Here is a 22,908-nt window from a genome sequence, read left to right as displayed (position 1 = left end):
AATCACACAAAAATTGGTCCATATCAAGTTCATAATTGTATATAGCCCACATATAAGCGAACCCCATATTTCAATTCTGGCTCTCTACGTAACGCGCAAAAGTCCATATCGATTCGTAATTACTTGTAGACTTATCTATACATACTTGTTTGTCTAATGACACGTATGGACTAACTCACAATTTAGAAAACGATGTTAAGAAATTTTAAGATACCACAACCCAATTAATTCGATTGTGGATGACAGTCTTTCGTAGAAGTTTCTACGCAATCCATGGTGGAGGGTACATAAGATTCGGCCTGGCCGAACTTACGACTGTATATACTTGTTATTTCTCGAGCATTTAGAAGAGGATTTACATAAGATAAAAATTCGATGATTCTTTATACCCATAATTAATTCTGATGAGGGCTTATATCGGATGATATTTTGATCAATCGTCTCCCGTATATGTGCTTTGAAATCTGCATCTTTCTGTACTGCCATAACAAAAATTTCACATTTTTTCCAACAATACTAGTATGGTATGGAATGGTTGAGGATTTTTATGGACAATTTTAATTTAAATTGGGGATTTTTGGGAACGAAAGCGTCCCAGGAAAATACTGGCAATACTATATATAACCCCCATATCAACCGATCGCTAGATTCTTGCGTCTCCTGGAGATGCAAATTTCATCCGATCCGGTAGATTCTTCGGTCGGACTCTGGATAAAAAGGCCACAAACACAAATTTCAGCTTTTAAAATCCAAGATACAAACAGGACTTCAAAGGTGTAAATATTCTATTCATATACATACTTAATACATACATACCTTAATCAAATGATTTCGAATTCCAGTTATATGTTTCTTTTAAAAATATTTAATGCTGATCTTAAAAATGTTGACAATTTTTAACTTAAATAACCGAATATTAAACTAAATGGAATTTGTTTTTTTTTCTCGAAATTATAATTTAAACTTAAACATTAGCTCTGAGCAGGCAAGATCTTTATTTTCCAGGGCTAGCATTGTAGTATCCAGTAGATGTTGTATTATTTGCCCATACGTTGTATTGACCATTCCTGTTGACACAATGGACAACGATTATTCTGCTTCACCCACAAGGACATACAGCAATGATGGAACGAGTGATTACATTCACCCCAAACCACTACACAGTCTTGACGACCTAAAACATCGCGTTTATTTTCCGCTTGACAACGTAAGCATGCATCTACAAAAAAAGGAAAATAGAAAGACTTGTTAGTTTGTTATTCTTTTTGTTTTGACAACATTTTAATTATAATCAATTATTAGAAAAAGAATCTACGTATTTGGTGTCACAATTACATGCATGTATGTTATGCATCTCCCTTCCATCGAAAACTGACAATGAGAATTACGGGATACATTGACGATCCCAATATGCGAATTGTGGCACCATATATGGCATTGAACTTCAATTAACAATTACAATGTTGTGATTTTTTTTATTTTATTAGAAAGTAGTAAAACGATTGAAGATTATTCAGGGCATATTCGTCTACAAGCATTTTTGATTGTCATATTCCAAATTGTGGCTCGATATTTACGTGTAAACTGCAGAGAAAGTGCGTCGCCGACCAATATTCTCCAGCCGACGCCGATTACATAGATAGAGACCTACTAAGATATATTTTTCGGAGGCCACTTAATCAACTTATTCTTTAATTCTGAATACCATTTCGTTGTATTTCCAAACAAAATTCTATCGGCTCAGCTGTTAAGGCATCGAGGATCAAAAATGTGTTATAGCCGCCGCCGACAAATATGAACATTGTTTATTCTATCATTTGAAGATAAAATATTTCTCGTAAAACAAAGCAACAAAAATATTCAATGACTTTTGGGGATTTCCCTACATTTCGCGTTTTTTGTGGAGATATTTTCGAAATTGGTTTAGTAACAGTTTTATAAATTTCAAAGACCGCATTCCTGCTTTTGTGTTTCGAAATTTTAATCTTTTTGTACTGTTCGCAAGCTTTTTTAAATTATTACAGATTTTCTGCAGCAGTGTCTATTCATTTATTGTTTTCATAAAAACTTGGCAAAAAATGTTTGGGAACGTTTTGAAGAATTTTAATTTAAATTGGGATTTTTGGGGACGAAAGTATCCTACTTTGGGGACAAGAGCCAGAAAAATATTGGCAACACTGCATATATGGTTGAGAAAAAATTTTCGTTTCGCGAATTCGTAAAGCAGAACATGGGGGATTGTCTATTTATTTAGTATTTTCTTGCCAAACATGTTTTGGGGACGTTTTGAAGAATTTTAATTTAAATTTGGGTTTTTGGGACGAAAACGTCCTACTTTGGGGACAATAGCCAGAAATATACTGGCAAGATTGCATTTAGCGAAACCCGATCGTCGCTATACAGCTCGACTCGTAGATAAATGTCTTATATTGAAAAAAATTATGGATTTCTGTTCACTACATCTTAAGCAAGATGGCTGATATATAATGCAACAAAGTAAAGTGTTATATTTTTTTCATGACGATCGAGATTTTTGGTAATTTATAGTGCCAACCTTCAAAATGCGCCCAGACGGATTCAGATCTGAAGATTTATCGTGGCTGTTGTGCGGTAGAAATGAAGCGAGAAACTTTCTTTTTAAGCCATTCTTGGTGGACGCGTGCTGAGTCCTGTTGGAATGCCCATGATATGCCTCGGAAATGTTTACTTGCTTCAATACTGTCTTTAGGACATTTCCCGATAATATTCGGCCTTTATTTTGACACCATGGACGATGAATACAGGCCGGAAAAGATAATCAGCCGTTGCGGCAGCTCACACCATTCACTGAAAAATATATTGTCGTTAGGTCAAAGTGCAAATTTTGCTTAGCATATAAGACGCATTTCTCTAATAAAGGGTGATTCTTTTGAGGTTAGGATTTTCATGCATTAGTATTTGACAGATCACGTGGGATTTCAGACATGGTGTCAAAGAGAAAGATGCTCAGTATGCTTTGACATTTCATCATGAATAGACGAACGATCTGCCACAACGTCGAATTTTCAGTGAATGGGCCCTAGAAAAGTTGGCAGAAAATCCGCTTTTTTATCGACAAATTTTGTTCAGCGATGAGGCTCATTTCTGGTTGAATGGCTACGTAAATAAGCAAAATTGCCGCATTTGGAGTGAAGAGCAACCAGAAGCCGTTCAAGAACTGCCCATGCATCCCGAAAAATGCACTGTTTGGTGTGGTTTGTACGCTGGTGGAATCATTGGACCGTATTTTTTCAAAGATGCTGTTGGACGCAACGTTACGGTGAATGGCGATCGCTATCGTTCGATGCTAACAAACTTTTTGTTGCCAAAAATGGAAGAACTGAACTTGGTTGACATGTGGTTTCAACAAGATGGCGCTACATGCCACACAGCTCGCGATTCTATGGCCATTTTGAGGGAAAACTTCGGAGAACAATTCATCTCAAGAAATGGACCGGTAAGTTGGCCACCAAGATCATGCGATTTGACGCCTTTAGACTATTTTTTGTGGGGCTACGTCAAGTCTAAAGTCTACAGAAATAAGCCAGCAACTATTCCAGCTTTGGAAGACAACATTTCCGAAGAAATTCGGGCTATTCCGGCCGAAATTCTCGAAAAAGTTGCCCAAAATTGGACTTTCCGAATGGACCACCTAAGACGCAGCCGCGGTCAACATTTAAATGAAATTATCTTCAAAAAGTAAATGTCATGGACCAATCTAACGTTTCAAATAAAGAACCGATGAGATTTTGCAAATTTTATGCGTTTTTTTTTTTTAAAAAGTTATCAAGCTCTTAACAAATCACCCTTTATAAAGTTTTTCCTTGTCCAAAAGCCGATAAACTTTTTTTAGGACAATACGACTTCTTTGAAGTCGTATTCTCCTTATAATTAAGTGATTTGACTTAAAAATGGATATCATAACATGAAAGAAAAAAATTTTGAGCTAAGCTCAACTTGACTTTAACTCGTTTTTAAAGGACTTTGATAGCATATGAAGAAAAACAAAACTGAAAAAGCGAAAAATCAAAAATTTGCTTCATAGAAGCAAGTACACAAAACCCAAATTTTAAATGAGAATTGTGTCTTAAAAGTATCCCTGCACTGAAAGGAAAATTTACGTCATGAGAACGAATTTTTCGTCAAAAATGAGCTAACGTAACATTTAATCCCGGTGATGAATTTTTCATCATGGCGATGAATTGTAATTCATCACTGTGATGAACACATTGACATCCCATAGATCACTATATTACGTCCAGGTGATGAAAATATTTCATCTATGCGATTATGTTTTTCGTATCTGCGAGAATACAAGTATACTTGTATTCTCCGCTTCTTTGGCTCGGAATCAATACCAAAATTGTTAAAGACAAGATCTTTGAAACTGGACATGCTTTTTTTTCAGTGTTAGAGCACAATAGAAGGTGTAAATCAATGAGCTGACCAATTTGGAATGGTTTCTCACCGGAGTAAACCAAATTCGGTAACTGGCCCGTTTCGTGCAAGTGAAGCTAGTTCTTTAAATATATTAATTAAACAAAAAGATTGTATTGATATTCGTTTTATTTGTTACAGTGCAAGTTCTCGGTTGCAATGCTATGAACCAAAGACCTTTTAAAAGTGTGAACTGTCGTTGTTTTTTTGTATTTTTTTTTTTCAAAAATATTTGTTTACATAGAAGAATAGCCGAAAAGAACTGGCTATAGCATTATTTAACAAAGTCCACATCGATGTGGGAACATTGCCAATATTAAGTATTGGCCCCTCTTTGGGAATACGGTGACGCAAATAGAAATGATCAACAAGGAATATTTCTTCATGTAATATGTATGTATATATATAGATATGTATGTAGGTATATATCATCACATGATGATCATCATATGTAATTGACAGATCATGTCCCCCATATCTTGGAAATTGTCATCATTGTCTGTGCAAGAAAAGAAAAACACTCCTCCCTTTCTATCTCGGGCTCTGAGTTGGGTACAAACAACTGAGTTGTTGTGTCAATTTAACAAATTTAGAAAAGAAAGCAATATAAAAATAAATTAAAAACAAAAACACAATTGATTGAAATTTTTGAAAACATTGCATTTGAAATTGTTGCTCGACAGTTCACACGAATTCTAAAACGTGCACATTTACACGTTTACTCAACCAACCAATTGATCCGATCCTTCGTTAAGAAAGGGAAAGACTACAATTTTGAGAAAATAAATCAAAGCAATTGTTTTATGTTACATTGAAACGCCAATTAATTGGCAACGTTGACAAATAATAAATATCATAAAAATTAAAAAAAAGGAAAACAACTTCTTCCATTGTTCGATCGACTTGAGTCTTCTCCATTCATATATTTTTGTTATTGAAATCAAATGAGGCTTGTGTTTCAATGAAAAATAAATCAATTTGGGGGGAAAACATAATATGTTATGTCTGTTCCCTTCTGGTTACTTCGGTCAATGACTCTCGAAAATATGGTTGTTTTCCATGCATACTTCGCTAACTGCGCTAGTTCGTTCGTTCACATTATTCATATTTCCAATATTCAGTTCTTAGAATTTGACCACAATTATGCTTACGCTTATTAACAAAATTGTTTAACAAGTGCATGCGTTGGGTATTGGATTCTTTTGTCCGTCTATAAGTCTCGGTTCTTGAATTGCAGGTGTAGGTAGGCTGTTTTTCTTCTTGAACGTAATCTGAGTTGAATGGTTATTGTCACGTCCGTTGTTTTCAAAAAAATATAATGGAAAAAATTGCATACGCAAATTTGTCCAACTTCAATTTGAAATTGATTCATCCGTATCATAAAATCGCCCTACTAAGCTATATTTCTTGTGGGAACTACTAAAATCGCTACCATTTTATTCTTATTCAGGTGCAAGAAAAACAATCAGTTTATTAATAAACCAAAAGAAGTAGAATTCCAAGAAATCCAATGGTCTGACTTTTTAGTCGATTATTATTCATATGATTTCATAGAAAATCATATTAATATTATTACGATAGTACAACGAACTCAGGTTACAATTTGTGCATCATAAGATATTTCACTCATGAAATTGTCGCATGATCATAGAGAATGAATCTGACCAGAGAATTAAGCCATCGTGGCCGCTTAATTTTGACCAGAGTAAACCGTCTCTGATTATGTCAGCGCATATCCACTAAAATGTAGGCGCCGGACAATAAAGATATTTTTACATGCCCGGTTTCCCAATAGGTACTAATAGCATAGACGAAGACAAGGTATAGACGACTTATGTGAATTCACAGCGCTGTGGTTTGTCTGCACACCGTAGATGACACTTTTTCGTCTGCAAATGAGTGACTTTTTAATTTGGCTTTAATTTGTTTTCTTTCCTTTGTTGTCTTGATGAAACACCACATTGTACGGTAATTCCCGTTCTCCAAAAAGAAATTGAGTGACTTGACTGCGCAATTGAGTGAAATGACTGCGCACTGCAAACGTAGACCAAGAAAGGTATAGACGTCTTATGCGAATTCACAGCGCTGTAGTTTGCCTTTTTCATCTGCAAATGAGTGATTTTTTAAATTGGCTTCAATTCCTTCCTTTGTTCTCTTGATGAAACACCAAATATTTTAAAAACATATAAAATTGTGTAACAGATTGGCTGATAAGTCCCCGGTCTGGCACATAGATGGCGTCGCTGGTATTAAATGCATATAATTTTTATATACTACCGACCTTCAAATGATTCGTGTCAAAATTTGACGTGTTTAAGTCAATTAGTTTGTGAGATAGAGTGACTTTTGTGAAGCAACTTTTGTTATTGTGAAAAAATGAAAAAAAAGGAATTTCATGTTTTGATAAAATACTGAAGGGAAAAAATACGGTGGAAGCAAAAACTTGGCTTGATAATGAGTTTCTAGACTCTGCCCTAGGGAAATCAACAATAATTGATTGGTATGCAAAATTTAAGCGTGGTGAAATGAGCACGGAGGACGGTGAATGCAGTGGACGCCCGAAAGAGGTGGTTACCGACGAAAACATCAAAAAATCCACAAAATGATTTTGAATGACTGTAAAAGGAAGTTGATCGAGATAGCAGAGGCCTTAAAGATATCAAAGGAACGTGATGGTCATATCATTCATCAATGTTTATATATGCGGAAGCTCTGTGCAAAATGGATGCCGCGCGAGCTCACATTTGACCAAAAACAACAACGTGTTGATGATTCTCAGCGGTGTTTGCAGCTGTTAACTCGTAATACACCCGAGTTTTTCCGTCGATATGTGACAATGGATGAAACATGGCTCTATCACTACACTCCTGAGTCCCATCGACAGTCGGCTGAGTGGACAGCGACCGGTGAACCGTCTCCGAAGCGCTGGCAAAGTAATGGCCTCTGTTTTTTGGAATGCGCATGCAATAATTTTTATCGATTATCTTGAGAAGGGAAAAACCATCAACAGTGACTATTATATGGCGTTATTGGAGCGTTTGAAGGTCGAAATCGCGACAAAACGGCCCCATATGAAGAAGAAAAAAATGTTGTTCCACCAAGACAACGCACCGTGACAAAAGTTATTGGGAACGATGGCAAAAATTCATGAATTGGGCTTCGAATTGCTTCCCCACCCACCGTATTCTCCACATCTGACCCCAGCGACTTTTTCTTGTTCTCAGACCTCAAAAGGATGCTCGCAGGAAAAAAATTTGGCTGCAATGAAGAGGTGCCGAAACTGAGGCCTATTTTGAGGCAAAACCGAAGGAGTACTATCAAAATGGTATCAAAAAATTGGAAGGCCGTTATAATCGTTGTATCGCTCTTGAAGGGAACTATGTTGAATAATAAAAACTAATTTTGACAAAAAAAAAATTTGTTTTTCTTTGTTACATCAACACCTTTTTTGTAATGCAAATTGACTGATTTATACGGTAATTCACGTTTTCAAAAAAATTAAGTCACTTGACTGCGCGATTGAGTGCGATGACTGCGCACTGCAAATAAAAAAATCATTGTGAATGGACTTGAGACGTCTATACATTTTTTGGTCTATGATCTGGTTGCGCAAACCTACACATATTCTGGATAAAGTAGTACTCTATTTTCTTTTAGTCCCTCAAGGCTTGGTTATCCAGTACTAAAAGAAAACAAAAGACTATTATTGAATCCCAGTCGACTTTCTAGTAATGCTCTAATTTTTTTGGTGTTCTCCCTTCGTAATTGAAAGAAATCAAATGCGTACACATACAGCAAATATAATTTTAATTTAAAATGTTCAACATGTATCAATGTTCGATTTCATAAGCAATTTTTATTACATATTCAATATATATCAGGGCTCCTGCATTAAATTACTTGTAATTGAAACTCAATCAAGAAAGTTCAACTTAATTGCATGTTGAGATACTCTATTGCATCATTTAAAAAGTTGCTGCTGATCTTGTCGCTCAGCTCAGTTAGACGCCACAGAAGTAATTGTATAATCATACGGAAGAATCAAGAACTATGGAAATGTTTATGCGCTTTTCAATTATTTGATTTAAAAATTATGCATAAATATTAAAGTTAGCAAAGGCAAATGTAAGCGTTGACAGTACACAGCTGACAAACTTTCTAACAAGAACTTGTGTCCGGTTTTTTTTTGTGGTTACATTGCATGTCATTTTGATATGGGGAGTGTTCTGAATAGGTACATATTGCAATGTCCGGTGGATATTCCGGTTTGTAAATATTTATTTCCAAGCAAATCTTGCTATAAATATTTCCAATACTTAATATATATCGATGTATGCGTATTTTAAACGAATTTCAAGTATGAGTTCAAAGTTTTTAGCAGAGTTAAAGAGAGATTACATTTTTTTAAATTTCAAAATTTTTAAGTTTTACTTTCGAAAATACTTAGAAATATTCTCGCTTTGCTACACTGCCATGTGGTATTACAATAGTTTTCGCTTATAGTCCACACCAATAGTTGCACAACTTTTTTGGACAATATGTGAAATTCGACAGTTAAGCAAATTCTTTTATATGCCACTTTGATGTATAGCTGCTTTGGAATATGACTATCAAAGGAAAAATAAGTAAAAGACGAATTATTTTTATTAAAACATATATAAATCAATGAGATACATTTTCAAGAAAACAAAACTATATCAATTATAATATATCTGCATTAGTAGAAAAAAGGCGGTACGTGGCCATTACCGTTTGGTATTAATTGATTGGTTCACGTTACCTTCTAATTTTGATACCACTTTCCATCAAATCATTTACATCCGGTATTATTATGGTATTAACTATCACATACCTGTAGCATATGATATGTCGCCGTTGCTAAAAACTAAGTTGTCGCCTTAGTAGTTTAGTTTGTTCACATAGAGTAAATAGACGCGTTAATTGCAATATTTCTTGGAAAACATGATGACTGAAAAAAACTAAATTTGTGGATATAGCGAAGTATTCGTAAGTATAAAATGTTTTAGTATTATTAATATTTACTAATTCGGAACCATTATCTCATTAGATACGTAAGATACATACAAAAGCTTTCCAAATCTTACAACAGTCAGCTTGAGGCATACAGAGCCTGTAATGGGACATAAAATTCAAAGAATAATTTTGCATGTAACAAGTGGTGAAGTGTATGTACTATGTATTTTATAAATGTATTAAAGGAAATGTCATTGTTACGTGTGTTTATTGAACTAATATGTATTATAACAATAAATACAGGGTTTGTATTAAACTCAATACCGTTTTGGTATAATTTGGTAATACCACACTGTTTATACATCAATAACTTAATGGTATAAATATTAATACCGCTAAGGTATTATTTTTAATACCATTTTGGTATTTTCATAATACCGTATGGTACTTTCATGCTTTGTGTACCGCCTGTACCGTTCGGTATTGATATTGTACCATACGGGGTTGGCTAACTATCAATAACGTACGGTATTGATTTGAGCCCGTATGGTAATAATTTTTCTATGGGTGTGGTTAAAAACCAGATCTGACGCTTTTTTCCCCGTTGATGTTGCCAACATTTTATTTTATTGTGGACTATAACTTAAATAGTCTCGATTTGCTGTGCTGATAAACACAATAAAAGAAATGTAAAAAATGTATGTCATAATGATATATAGGAATGGTTTTTTGACTATACGTGAAAATGCGATGGACTTTGCATTGTCAGATGGCTGGGATTCGCCTGGATTGTCGCGGAATTTCTTCTCCAGGAAGTGTCCCGAAACGCATATATTTTATTTTTTCCCATTTCTTAGAAAAGAAACGACTTGAAATCCAATCGCTTTCAAAAATATTTTTGGTTCTGGATTTTCATACATTTTAAACGGACTTTTTTTTGTAGACCAGACAGATCATTCATTCGCCCGAACCGAAACATGTACAGTCCAGGCGTGTATAGATTTGTATCTGGCGTTTTCTTTTCAATGGCTCTATTAACCATGTTCCTTAATCTATCTGTCCATAAAGCTCGAAAATTAATTGTATAATTAGATATAATGCATTTGTATCAGGCTAACATGAAATATAGAAAATATTTTCCTAAATTGCTAAATATAATCTCATAATTATGAGGGTTTATGTTTAACCGATGTCACCCTGTTACATGTCATATTAAAATCTAAATTACTAAAATTCTTTATTGACATTTGATGGAGAAATAATTATAATTTATAGATATATAAGTAATTATAATTAAATAAAAAAATATAAAAAAAATCTTCCCATACCGGGAATCGAACCCGGGCCTTCTGGGTGAAAGCCAGATATCCTAGCCACTAGACCATATGGGATATAATATTATACCAAACATTAACCACATATGAATCATCTTATTATGCATACCACAATATAGTAGGTAGAAATTCTAAAAATAAATTACTTAAGTATTTACGCAGCACTAAATTGAAATACTATAAAAGATTTTATGGTCATCTCATCATGCCCATTTGCTAACTTATACTTCTACATACGTACGTACATAGCAAATATTTTGAGTATGATGAAATAAAACATCGTGGAACAACATACAATTTTTTGTGTCATAAATGTGCTCGTGGAAACGTTTTTTCTCAACGGTTGGGTTTACAGTTGAATTAGTTTGGGTAGCACACTATTCAATAGCTTGCGTCTACGTGACGTCATGCACGGGGGCCTGGCTTCAATTCGTTAAATGTTTACTTAGGTGATGCTAACAATTGTAGAGAGGGCGAGAGAGACGTGATGAGATGTTCGATACCAGATAATCGTCTGAGAAACGTTGTGGTGATCACATAGAAGCTGGGAATTTTAAAGGGCATCACAATGATATAAATGTGTATGTATGAATGTATTTGATATTGAACACATACCCAGTGGGGAACTGTGCAGCAATTGTGGCAAAAGTTGGTGATTCACAGATAAAAATTAAAAGAAAAAGTATAAAAAAAGAATGACGTATAACTTTTCATATTTCGGCATAAATTATTAAGAAAATGATCCAAAGATTCAATTCAATAAGATATCTTTCTATAAAGTAAAGTAAGATTCTTATTAAAAAAAAACTTGTCTATAGTCGCTCTAGAGTTCAAAAGGTCATATCATTTTGAATATGAGGAGAAGGCACAAACATGATATTATGCCAAGCCTCTCGCCTCATAGACAGTGTTGTCAGATTAGGGTATTTTTCCCCAAACTGGGGATTTTTTTCTCGTAGTTGGAATATTTTTTGGCTTTGGGGATCTGGGGATTTGGCTGGGGATAGAGCCGTGGTTTGGGATTTTTCTGGCGATATTTCCACAATCAATCATTTAGGTTGGGCTAAACCGCATTCCTGTTTACCATCACAGATTAATATTTATGTAGCAAATTCCATTATTAATTGAGGTTACATATCTGCCCCTCTGTATTTTAAATAGTCCTTTGACAGTGTTCTTCACTCAAAAAAAAAAAACAAAAAAGGGAATCCTATATGGCACTAAAGCCAATTTAATTCTATTTTAGTTAATGGAATTGTTATGTTTTGAGAAAGATTTTTTGACTTTAATAGTTTTTGAGTGAGTTAAATGAACTAAAACAAGTAAATACAGCACTAAGTTCGGCCGGACCGAATCTTAAATACCCACCACCATGAACCAAATATTAGGGTTTCCTTTGAAATTTCAGGAGGGCTTGAGGACACTTCCCGAAGATAAATTTAAAGATTTCACCTATGAGGACTATATCACATTCTGGATTTATAAGAACCATTTTTGTTTGAGTTTTAGAGGAATCATTAACATTTCTTGTAAGTGTGCAAGAACATTATAAAATAACGTCTTGATTTGAAATTTTAAATCTGTAGAAGAAAAATCTGGAAATGTACATTGAGTTTCAAGAAGTGAAGTCGTGGAGGCATTACCAAATGGACTGATAAAAACTTAATCCGATACACGTTTTTGTGAGCCAAAAATACCAGAATATTTACAATTTCAGGCAAATCAGATAAAAACTACGGTTTCTAGAAACCCAAGGAGTTAAATCGGGAGATCGTTCTTATGTGGGCTATACTAAAATATGGACCGATACTCACCGTTTTCGGCACACCTCTTTATGACCCGAAAATACCTCAAGATTTCCAATTTCAGGCAAATCGGATAAAAACTTCGGATTCTAGAAGCCCAAGAAGTAAAATCGGGAAATCGGTCTATATGGGGGCTATACCAAAATATGGACCGATACTCACCATTTTCGGCACACCTCTTTATTGTCCTAAAATACCTCAAGATTTCCAATTTCAGACAAATTGGATAAAAACTACGGTTTCTATAAACCCAAGACCCCAAATCGGGAGGTCGTTTTATATGCGGACCATACCAAAACATGGACCGATACTCACAATTTTTGGCACACGTATTTGTGGTCCTACAATACCTCTAGATTTCCAATTTCAGGTAAATTGAATAAAAACTGCGGTTTCTATAAGCCTAAGAAGTAGAATCGGGAGATCGGTCTATATGGGGGCTATACCAAAACATGGACCGATACTCACCATTTTTGGCACACCTCTTTATGGTCATAAAATACCTCTAGATTTTAAATTTCAGGTAAATTGAATAAAAACTGCGGTTTCTATAAGCCCAAGAAGTAAAATTGGGAGATCGGTCTATATGGGGGCTATACCAAAACATGGACCGATACTCACCATTTTTGGCACACCTCTTTATGGTCATAAAATACCTCTAGATTTCAAATTTCTGGCAAATTGGATAAAAACTACGATTTCTATAAGCCCAAGACCCCAAATCGGGTGGTCGGTTTATATGAGGACTATATCAAAACCTGGACCGATATAGCCCATCTTCGAACTTGACCTGCCTGTAGACAAAAGACGGTTTGTGCAAAATTTCAGCACGATTGCTTCATTATTGAAGACTGTAGGGTGATTACAACAGACAGACAGACGGACATCGTTATATCGTCTTAGAATTTCTCCCTGATCAAGAATATATATATACTTTATATAGTCGGAAATCGATATTTCGATGTGTTACAAACGGAATGACAAACTTATTATACCCTCGTCACCATTCTATGGTGGTGGGTATAAAAAGAAATAATATACACACATGAAGTATAAAATTGTTTTGAATTTCTTAAAATTTGTAAATGATACCAATATTGCGCTCACCTTGAACTTCGTATAGGTACTAAAGAATTTTTGCAATTTTGAACTTCAATTTTTTTTCCTTCAAACTTCGAAAGTTACTTTATCAAGTGAAAAAAGCATGTCTAATAAATTTTCTTGTTCAAGTCCTTTTCTATTAAAGACTTCGATAATATGAGGTTGATTTTATTTTTTTTAAACTAACGCTAATTTTAACTTATTTTTATTGGAAAACATTTATTTGCTTGTAGTTAAATTTTATTATTTTTATCGAAATTTTCCACAGCTTAATGAAATCTTACTTTTTTTAAGTATGTCTCAAAAATTTTATGAACTAAACGTGATTATAAGGTTCAATGACCGTACACATAAGTTCAATATGAACTAAAGCAAAAGAAGATTTTCGTACGATTCCTAAAAATAGTAAGAATGAACTTCTGTATGGTTAAAATGGTCATGATTTGGCGCCAATGATTTTCTTCTTTACTTTTAGTTCATTTTTCTTCTATGAGATGATGTAATTTCGTGAACTGCAGTTAAAAAGTACAACAGGGCATTAAAATTTCCTGGTTTTAACAACGCTTTGTAGAAATCTCAAAATGTGGAATAAAATTTAGTTCATTTTTCGTACGAGGTGGTTCATTCTTCCTATAAAACAGTTCACTTTTATATATATATGCATTTTCTTTGGGGATTGTTCATGGTGAAAAAATTTCGGTTGGGGATATCCTTTGGAAATATTGGGGATCTCTCTCGAAAACATCTGGCTACCGTGCTCACAGACAAGTTTCATAGTTCGTAGCCCAATTCTTCATGGCGAGGCGTTAAGAGGACTTAACGGCACTATAATTTGATGAATCTAATTACATCTAATAATATCAAAGTCTATATGTATAGACTTATATATATATTATAACTGCTTACACGGATAGAATATTGTTATGAAGCCAAATATTTCATGTCCTTAAAATACGAATGCGAATTTTGCTTAGCATAGAAGATGCATTTCTCCGATGTAAAGTTTTTACTTGTTCAAAAGTCGATAGACTTTTCAATAAAGTTGTTTTGTCCTTATAGCTAAGTGACTAAGACTTAAAAATAGATATCTTTTCATGAAAGAAAATTTTGTTTGACTAAGGTCAACTTGGCTTTAGTAATTCTGCAAAATGATTCAATGTTAATGAAATCGTCTTTAAATTTGTTGATTTTTTATAAACAAAGCAAAAAAGGTTCAAAAATAGGATGAGTGTTTCAATTTTAAAGACGTTTTTTTACTTGAAACATAGCACAATTTCTACTTGAATCCTAGTATAAATTTGGACATTTAAGTTGTCGTTAACACTTTTTAAAGGACTTTGATAGTACAAGAAGAAAAAAGATGAAAAATTTAATAAACTAAAATTTGCTTCATAGATTCAAGAACGCAAAACTTTGTTTAAATTAAAATTTGTTTCTTAGATTCAAGTACGAAAATCTCCAATTTAAAAGAGAAATGTGGCTTAAAAGTATCCTTACTTCAATTCTCCGCTTTGGCTGGGAATGAATACCAAAGTCATTAGTGTAAAGACAAAATCCTTGGATCCGAACATGCTTTTTTCAGTACAGATATGGTTGCTGATATAATATAATATATATCTTATTCCAGATCTCATCATCATATATGCTGATATATCTAATTATATTAATCATATTTAATTAGATATTGCAGCAGATATTAAAATCCAACAATTTTTCTTAAACCAGGTAGTTAAGCTCAGAAAATTTTAGAAGTACATCATTTTTCCCGCTGGGATACTATTGTGTTCAGTGCATTAAACTTATGGTTGATCGAACATTACTTTGCAATAACGTCGATGAGCACATATTTGGAAACTGGTTAATGATGAATAAGTGAAGCATGTGTATAAAGACTGGCAATTCGTATTGCTCCCTTATATGTAGATATTTTTTTAGATTCACTGTAGACATTGATTGTATAGTACTGCACAGAATTATCCATACATTGGAATATAAAGAAATAAAATAAATCGTACGATGAATATTGCTCATAAGAAATTAATAAAATATTTGATTATACGATGGGTTGTACAACAAATCTCTTACGGCTCGAGTACCTATAATTTGAATCGACTTCGCAACTTATTAAGTCGAAGATTTTTTACTGTTTCCCTTTTTACATTACTTTTGCTCCGAACTGTACATCGATAATTGTCCAATAGCTTCACTTGACCCTTTCTTTCTGTTCCTTTACTCATGGAAAGAATAATGGGTTTCAATTTTTTGTATGCTGCGGAGCCACACACATATGCACTTGAATGGAAATTTACCACAGAAAATTATGAAATCATGCTTTTTCCAGCAGAGGCAATTTAACACAGTTGATGTGGAGATATCTCACTTGGTAACAAAACTCTATATACACACATAAGGTTAGTAGTACTTCTTTATTAATTTCAACGAAGTAAAAGGAAAGCCTTTTTGTGAAAATTAAATTCTTTAAATTAAAAAAATTATTGTCACACAAATGAAATTAATTGGAAATGTATGCAAATGGCTAGAAAAAAATTGAAAACGACGTTTATGGTACAAGTACTTGCGTTTACACAAGTGAATCAAACCAAATTAAATAAAAAGCGAACAAGAGTGTTAATCCTAAATTCGAATAATGGATTTTTGAATTTTTCAAAATCAGCTCAGCTAAGGCTATGGTCACACTAGACAAATGTTAGGTTAGGTTAGGTTATGTGGCAGCCCGATGTATCAGGCTCACTTAGACTATTCAGTCCATTGTGATACCACAGTGGTGAACTTCTCTCTTATCACTGAGTGCTGCCCGATTCCATGTTAAGCTCAATGACAAGGGACCTCCTTTTTATAGCCGAGTCCGAACGGCGTTCCACATTCCAGTGAAACCACTTAGAGAAGCTTTGAAACCCTCAGAAATGTCACCAGCATTACTGAGGTGGGATAATCCACCGCTGAAAAACTTTTTGGTGTTCGGTCGTAGCAGGAATCGAACCCACGACCTTGTGTATGCAAGGCGGGCATGCTAACCATTGCACCACGGTGGCTAGACAAATATTTGACCAAAATGAGTGTCAAACATTTTTCCGTAACCCTTTTCCAAATATCTGAATGCGGTTTTTGAAAACTTATCCTACCATGATGCTATATATTCACAATGAGCTAAAAATGTCTGCGGGTTTGGCTGTGGCGACGGATTCTTGTTTGGTTTCTGTCAAATATTTGCCTAGTGTGAGCATAAGTCGCACAAAACCGACTGAGTTTTTAATGCCGCAAATAACGAAAAGTCGAGGTAACAGGTTGACTGATAAGTCCATGGTCTGACACATAGATGGCGTCGATAGTATTAAATGCACGTCTGTAAGTCAATTAGTTTGTGAGATAGAGCGTCTTTTGTGAAGCAACTTTTGTTATTGTGAAAAAAATGGAAAAAAAGGAATTTCGTGTTTCGATAAAATACTGTTTTCTGAAGGGAAAAATACGGTGGAAGCAAAAACTTGGCTTGATAATGAGTTTCCGGACTCTGCCCCAGGGAAATCAACAATAATTGATTGGTATGAAAAATTAAAGCGTGGTGAAATGAGCACGGAGGACGGTGAACGCAGTGGACCCCCGAAAGAGGTGATTACCGACGAAAACATAAAAAAAATCCACAAAATGATTTTGAATGACCGTAAAATGAAGTTGATCGAGATAGCAGAGGCCTTAAAGATATCAAATGAACGTGTTGGTCATATCATTCATCAATATTTGGATATGCGGAAGCTCTGTGCAAAATGGGTGCCGCGCAAGCTCACATTTGACCAAAAACAACAACGTGTTGATGATTCTGAGCGGTGTTTGCAGCTATTAACTCGTAATACACCCGTGTTTTTCCGTCGATATGTGACAATGGATGAAACATGGCTCCATCACTACACTCCTGAGTCCAATCGACAGTCGGCTGAGTGGACAGCGACCGGTGAACCGTCGCCGAAGCGTGGAAAGACTCAAAAGTCCACTGGCAAAGTAATGGCCTCTGCTTTTTGGGATGCGCATGGAATAATTTTTATCGATTATCTTGAGAAGGGAAAAACCATCAACAGTGACTATTATATGGCGTTTTTGGAGCGTTTGAAGGTCGAAAACGGTCCCATATGAAGAAGAAAAAGGTGTTGTTCCACCAAAACAACGCACCGTGCCACAAATCATTGAAAACGATGGCAAAAATTCATGAATTGGGCTTCGAATTGCTTCCCCACCCACCGTATTCCCCAGATCTGGCCCCCAGCGACTTTTTCTTGTTCTCAGACCTCAAAAGGATGCTCGCAGGGAAAAAATTTAGCTGCAATTAAGAGGTGATCGCCGAAACTGAGGCATATTTTGAGGCAAAACCGAAGGAGTACTACCAAAATGGTATCAAAAAATTGGAAGGTCGTTATAATCGTTGTATCGCTCTTGAAGGGAACTATGTTGAATAATAAAAACGAATTTTGACAAAAAAAATGTGTTTTTCTTTGTTAGACCGGGGACTTATCAGCCAACCTGTTACTTCATAGAAATGAAAATATGTCCAAAGGTGTTGATATGGATTACAATACTCGTATATTGCCTGCATCTTTTTTGATGATATTTATATGAAGACTCATGTTTTTTTTTTTTCAATTGAAATTTAAATTAAATTAGATCTACGGCATTAGGCCTCCATGGATCAATTGTATCAAAATAATCCTAAAACAATTCTAAATTTAAATTTTATATATATCGTATTTGTAAATTTTCTTTCGAATACAAACTAAAGTATAGTTATTACAAATATACCATATGTGAACTACCTATCATAATTGTCTTTAATTGAAGCTAAAACATTTTGACAATTGCATTCCGCTGTCACAGATCATAACAATAACTATTATACTAATATAAGTCAAAATCAATTTGCTTTATCTAAACAATGTGACAGGTGATGTTGTTAAGTAAATATGTATTCAACCTAATGACAATCAAAAAAAAAATTACAAACATTTTTTATGACCGTGTACACATATATTAATATATTTTTATTTAATATATTACAACAAAAGTCGTAATAAATGTGTAGACACTTTCAAATTGCAATTATGTAATAGTCGAGTGGTGGGGGGTATACAAAGAGAACCGGTAGGTAATGCATTTCCCATTGAATAATTCAAGAATAGAAACTTAAACACTTGAAAAAATCGCATACGAGAAAATATACACATCTATTTATATAGATATTCACATAAGTTTTATTTCATTTTAACTTAAAATTCCAATAGATTGTACTGTAAGACAGACGACAGGTAAATATAGAACATTTACCTGAGGTACAAATCAAAATGTTATATGTTCTGCAACAATGGAGTGAAGTGTCTATTTGTCTAGTTCTGTTTTTAAATTTAGTTAAGAGTTTATCTGAATGAATTGATTTAATATAAATCGTTTATTTATTATTCCTTTCTCTTGTAATGCACACCCACTTGAATTACGGAAAAACAGAAAGAGGTCATTTAAAATGAATTTGAATTAAATTTAACTCAGAAGGAAATCTCCATGATATTATCATTTAATTAGATGTTATAATATTTATAACATATTTGATTCGATCCCAATCTAAGTTTAGCTTATTGGCGCCGTGGTTCATTCAGATGTATACAGCCGGTTTCCATTATTAAAATATAAACGCCTGTTGCCTATATTACAAAATTTTGCGATTTATAACGAAAATAAAATCATGCGATTAATAATAAATGGTTTCGAAAATCGTGCGAATACTTATGGAATTGAAAAATCACCAACTTTTTCATCCAAAATGTCCCCTAGGTGTTGTATAGAATTTCATACACAGAAGTCTCTAAATAAAATTGTATTTTAATGTTTTTGGGCACGATATGCGAATCGCAAAACTTCCATTCAGTAGATTGTGTCAAAATTGGATAGCTCCAAGTACATTATTTCGAAATTTTTTATTTAGTTGCAAGGCATAAAACAATACAATTGTTAAGCTTTGTTTTGTACAAGTTTTACAATATCTTGGAAAAATTATTTAATTCAATTTTAATTTGCATAGGCTTGTCTCATCGATTTCAAATGAGAGGAAAATTTTCTGATTTGCGATGACCGGAGCAAATCTAATTGGAAAAAATCGGAAATTTTTTGCAATTATGGGAGCAAGGCTACACCGAAAGAATTCTCTTCGTTAATTTTACGAAGATCTCTTCATTAACTATTCTTCGTAAATTCTTCATTAAAACAACGTAATTTTTATTGATTTTTATAAATTTTACTAAAAACTATTACTTTTTTATGTTAGCCTGATAGTGAAAACAAGCTATCGACGCCCAAATGCATGATTTTAATTTTTTTATAATTAATTATTATTCGAGTCATTGAAAAGAAAACACCAGATACAAATCTATATCACGCCTGACTGTACATATTTCCGTTCGGGCGAATGAACTTTCCCTCAGTCGTTAGTAACAGGTTGGCTGATAAGTCCCCGGTCTGACACATAGATGGCGTCGCTAGTATTAAATGCATATTATTTTTATATAGTACCAACCTTCAAATGATTTGTGTCTAAATTTGACGTCTGTAAGTCAATTAGTTTGTGAGGCAACTTTTGTAATTGTGAAAAAAAGTGGAAAAAAAGGAATTTCGTGTTTTGAAGGGAAAAAATACGGTGGAAGCAAAAACTTGGCTTTATGAGTTTCCGGACTCTGCCCCAGGGAAATCAACAATAATTGATTGGTATGCAAAATTCAAGCGTGGTGAAATGAGCACGGAGGACGGTGAACGCAGTGGAGGTGGTTACCGACGAAAACATACAAAAAATCCACAAAATGATTTTGAATGACGTAAAATGAAGTTGATCAACAACGTGTTGATGATTCTGAGCGGTGTTTGCAGCTGTTAACTCGTAATACACCCGAGTTTTTCCGTCGATATGTGACAATGGAGGAAACATGGCTCCATCACTACACTCCTGAGTCCAAACGACTGTCGGCTGAGTGGACAGCGACCGGTGAACCGTCTCCGAAGCGTGGAAAGACTCAAAAGTCCGCTGGCAAAGTAATGGCCTCTGCTTTTTGGGATGCGCATGGAATAATTTTTATCGATTATCTTGAGAAGGGAAAAACCATCAACAGTGACTATTATATGGCGTTTTTGGAGCGTTTGAAGGTCGAAATCGCGTCAAAACGGCACCATATGAAGAAGAACAAGTATATACAGCACTAAGTTCGGCCGGGCCGAATCTTAAATACCCACCACCATGAACCAAATATTAGGGTTTCCTTTGAAATTTCAGGAGGGCTTGAGGACACTTCCCGGAGATAAATTTAAAGATTTCACCTATGAGGACTATATCAGATTCTGGATTTATAAGAACCATTTTTGTTTGAGTTTTAGAGGAATCATTAAGATCTCTTGTAAGTGTGCAAGAAATTATAAAATAACGTCTTGATTTGAAATCTTAAGTCTGTAGAAGTAAAATCTGGAAATTTTACATTGAGTTTCAAGCAATTTTCATGATCAGTGCGCCTTCTACACCCTCAAGAAGTGAAGTCAGTCTATATGGAGGCATTACCAAATGGACCGATAAAAACTTAATCCGATACACGTTTTTGTGAGCTTAAAATACCAGAATATTTACAATTTCAGGCAAATCAGATAAAAACTACGGTTTCTAGAAACCCAAGGAGTTAAATCGGGAGATCGTTCTTATGGAGGCTATACTAACATATGGACCGATACTCACCATTTTCGGCACACCTCTTTATGGTCCTAAAATACCTCTAGATTTCCAATTTCAGACAAATTGGATAAAAGTTACGGTTTCTATAAGCCCAAGAAGTAAAATCGGGAGGTCGTTTTATATGGGGACCGTACCAAAACATGGACCGATACTCACAATTTTTGGCACACGTATTTGTGGTCCTACAATACCTCTAGATTTCCAATTTCAGGTAAATTGAATAAAAACTGCGGTTTCTATAAGCCCAAGAAGTAAAATCGGGAGATCGGTCTATATGGGGGCTATACCAAAACATGGACCGATAATCAACATTTTTGGCACACCTCTTTATGGTCATAAAATACCTCAAGATTTCAAATTTCAGGCAAATTGGATAAAAGCTTCGATTTCTATAAGCCCAAGACCCCAAATCGGGAGGTCGGTTTATATGGGGGCTATACCAAAACATGGACCGATAATCAACATTTTTGGCACACCTCTTTATGGTCATAAAATACCTCTAGATTTCAAATTTCAGGCAAATTGGATAAAAGCTTCGATTTCTATAAGCCCAAGACCCCAAATCGGGAGGTCGGTTTATATGGGGACCATACCAAGACATGGACCGATACTCACAGTTTTTGGCACACGTATTTGTGGTCCTACAATACCTCTAGATTTCCAATTTCAGGAAAATTGAATAAAAACTGCGGTTCCTATAAGCCCAAGAAGTAAAATCGGGAGATCGGTCTATGTGGGGGCTATACCAAAATATGGACCGATACTCACAATTTTTGGCACACGTATTTGTGGTCCTACAATACCTCTAGATTTCCAATTTCAGGTAAATTGAATAAAAACTGCGGTTTCTATAAGGCCAAGAAGTAAAATCGGGAGATCGGTCTATATGGGGGCTATACCAAAACATGGACCGATACTCACCATTTTTGGCACACCTCTTTATAGTCATAAAATACCTCTAGATTTCAAATTTCAGGCAAATTGGATAAAAACTTCGATTTCTATAAGCCCAAGACCCCAAATCGGGAGGTTGGTTTATATGGGGACTATATCAAAACCTGGACCGATATAGCCCATCTTCGAACTTGACCTGCCTGCAGACAAAAGACGAGTTTGTGCAAAATTTCAGCACGATTACTTCATTATTGTAGACTGTAGCGTGATTACAACAGACAGACAGACAGACGGACAGACGGACATTGTTATATCGTCTTAGAATTTCTCCCTGATCAAGAATATATATACTTTATATAGTCGGAAATCGATATTTCGATGTGTTACAAACGGAATGACAAACTTATTATACCCCCGTCACCATTCTATGGTTGTGGGTATAAAAAAGTGTTGTTCCACCAAGACAACGCACCGTGCCACAAGCCATTGAGAACGATGGCAAAAATTCATGAATTGGGCTTCGAATTGCTTCCCCACCCACCGTATTCTCCAGAACTGGCCACCAGCGACTTTTTCTTGTTCT

The 22,908-nt window shown here is 34.8% G+C and overlaps 1 protein-coding gene, 1 long non-coding RNA gene and 1 other non-coding gene across 3 annotated transcripts in view; 1 reads left to right on the top strand and 2 right to left on the bottom strand.

The window, feature by feature from the left end:
- Positions 1–842: 842 nt before the first annotated feature.
- The window catches only part of Roc2 (Regulator of cullins 2), a 66,788-nt gene continuing 44,722 nt past the window's right edge, over positions 843–22,908 (bottom strand). The window contains exon 2 of the mRNA XM_075313330.1: positions 843–1,219. Within this exon, the coding sequence (XP_075169445.1) occupies positions 1,038–1,219 (182 nt within the window). The 3' untranslated portion in view covers positions 843–1,037. The remainder of the gene's footprint in view (positions 1,220–22,908) is intronic.
- LOC142241541 (uncharacterized) lies at positions 9,411–9,683 on the top strand. Its single transcript, XR_012723680.1, has 2 exons — positions 9,411–9,462; positions 9,524–9,683. It is a non-coding gene; the product is annotated as an uncharacterized LOC142241541 (long non-coding RNA).
- On the bottom strand, positions 10,749–10,820 carry TRNAE-UUC (transfer RNA glutamic acid (anticodon UUC)). Its single transcript has one exon. It is a non-coding gene; the product is annotated as a tRNA-Glu (tRNA).

This window comes from Haematobia irritans, chromosome 5 (genome assembly GCF_050003625.1).
Source record: "Haematobia irritans isolate KBUSLIRL chromosome 5, ASM5000362v1, whole genome shotgun sequence".
Classification (NCBI taxonomy): domain Eukaryota; kingdom Metazoa; phylum Arthropoda; class Insecta; order Diptera; family Muscidae; genus Haematobia; species Haematobia irritans.
The sequence above is the reverse complement of the archived record's forward strand: the minus strand, read 5'-3'. Positions and strand labels throughout refer to the sequence as shown.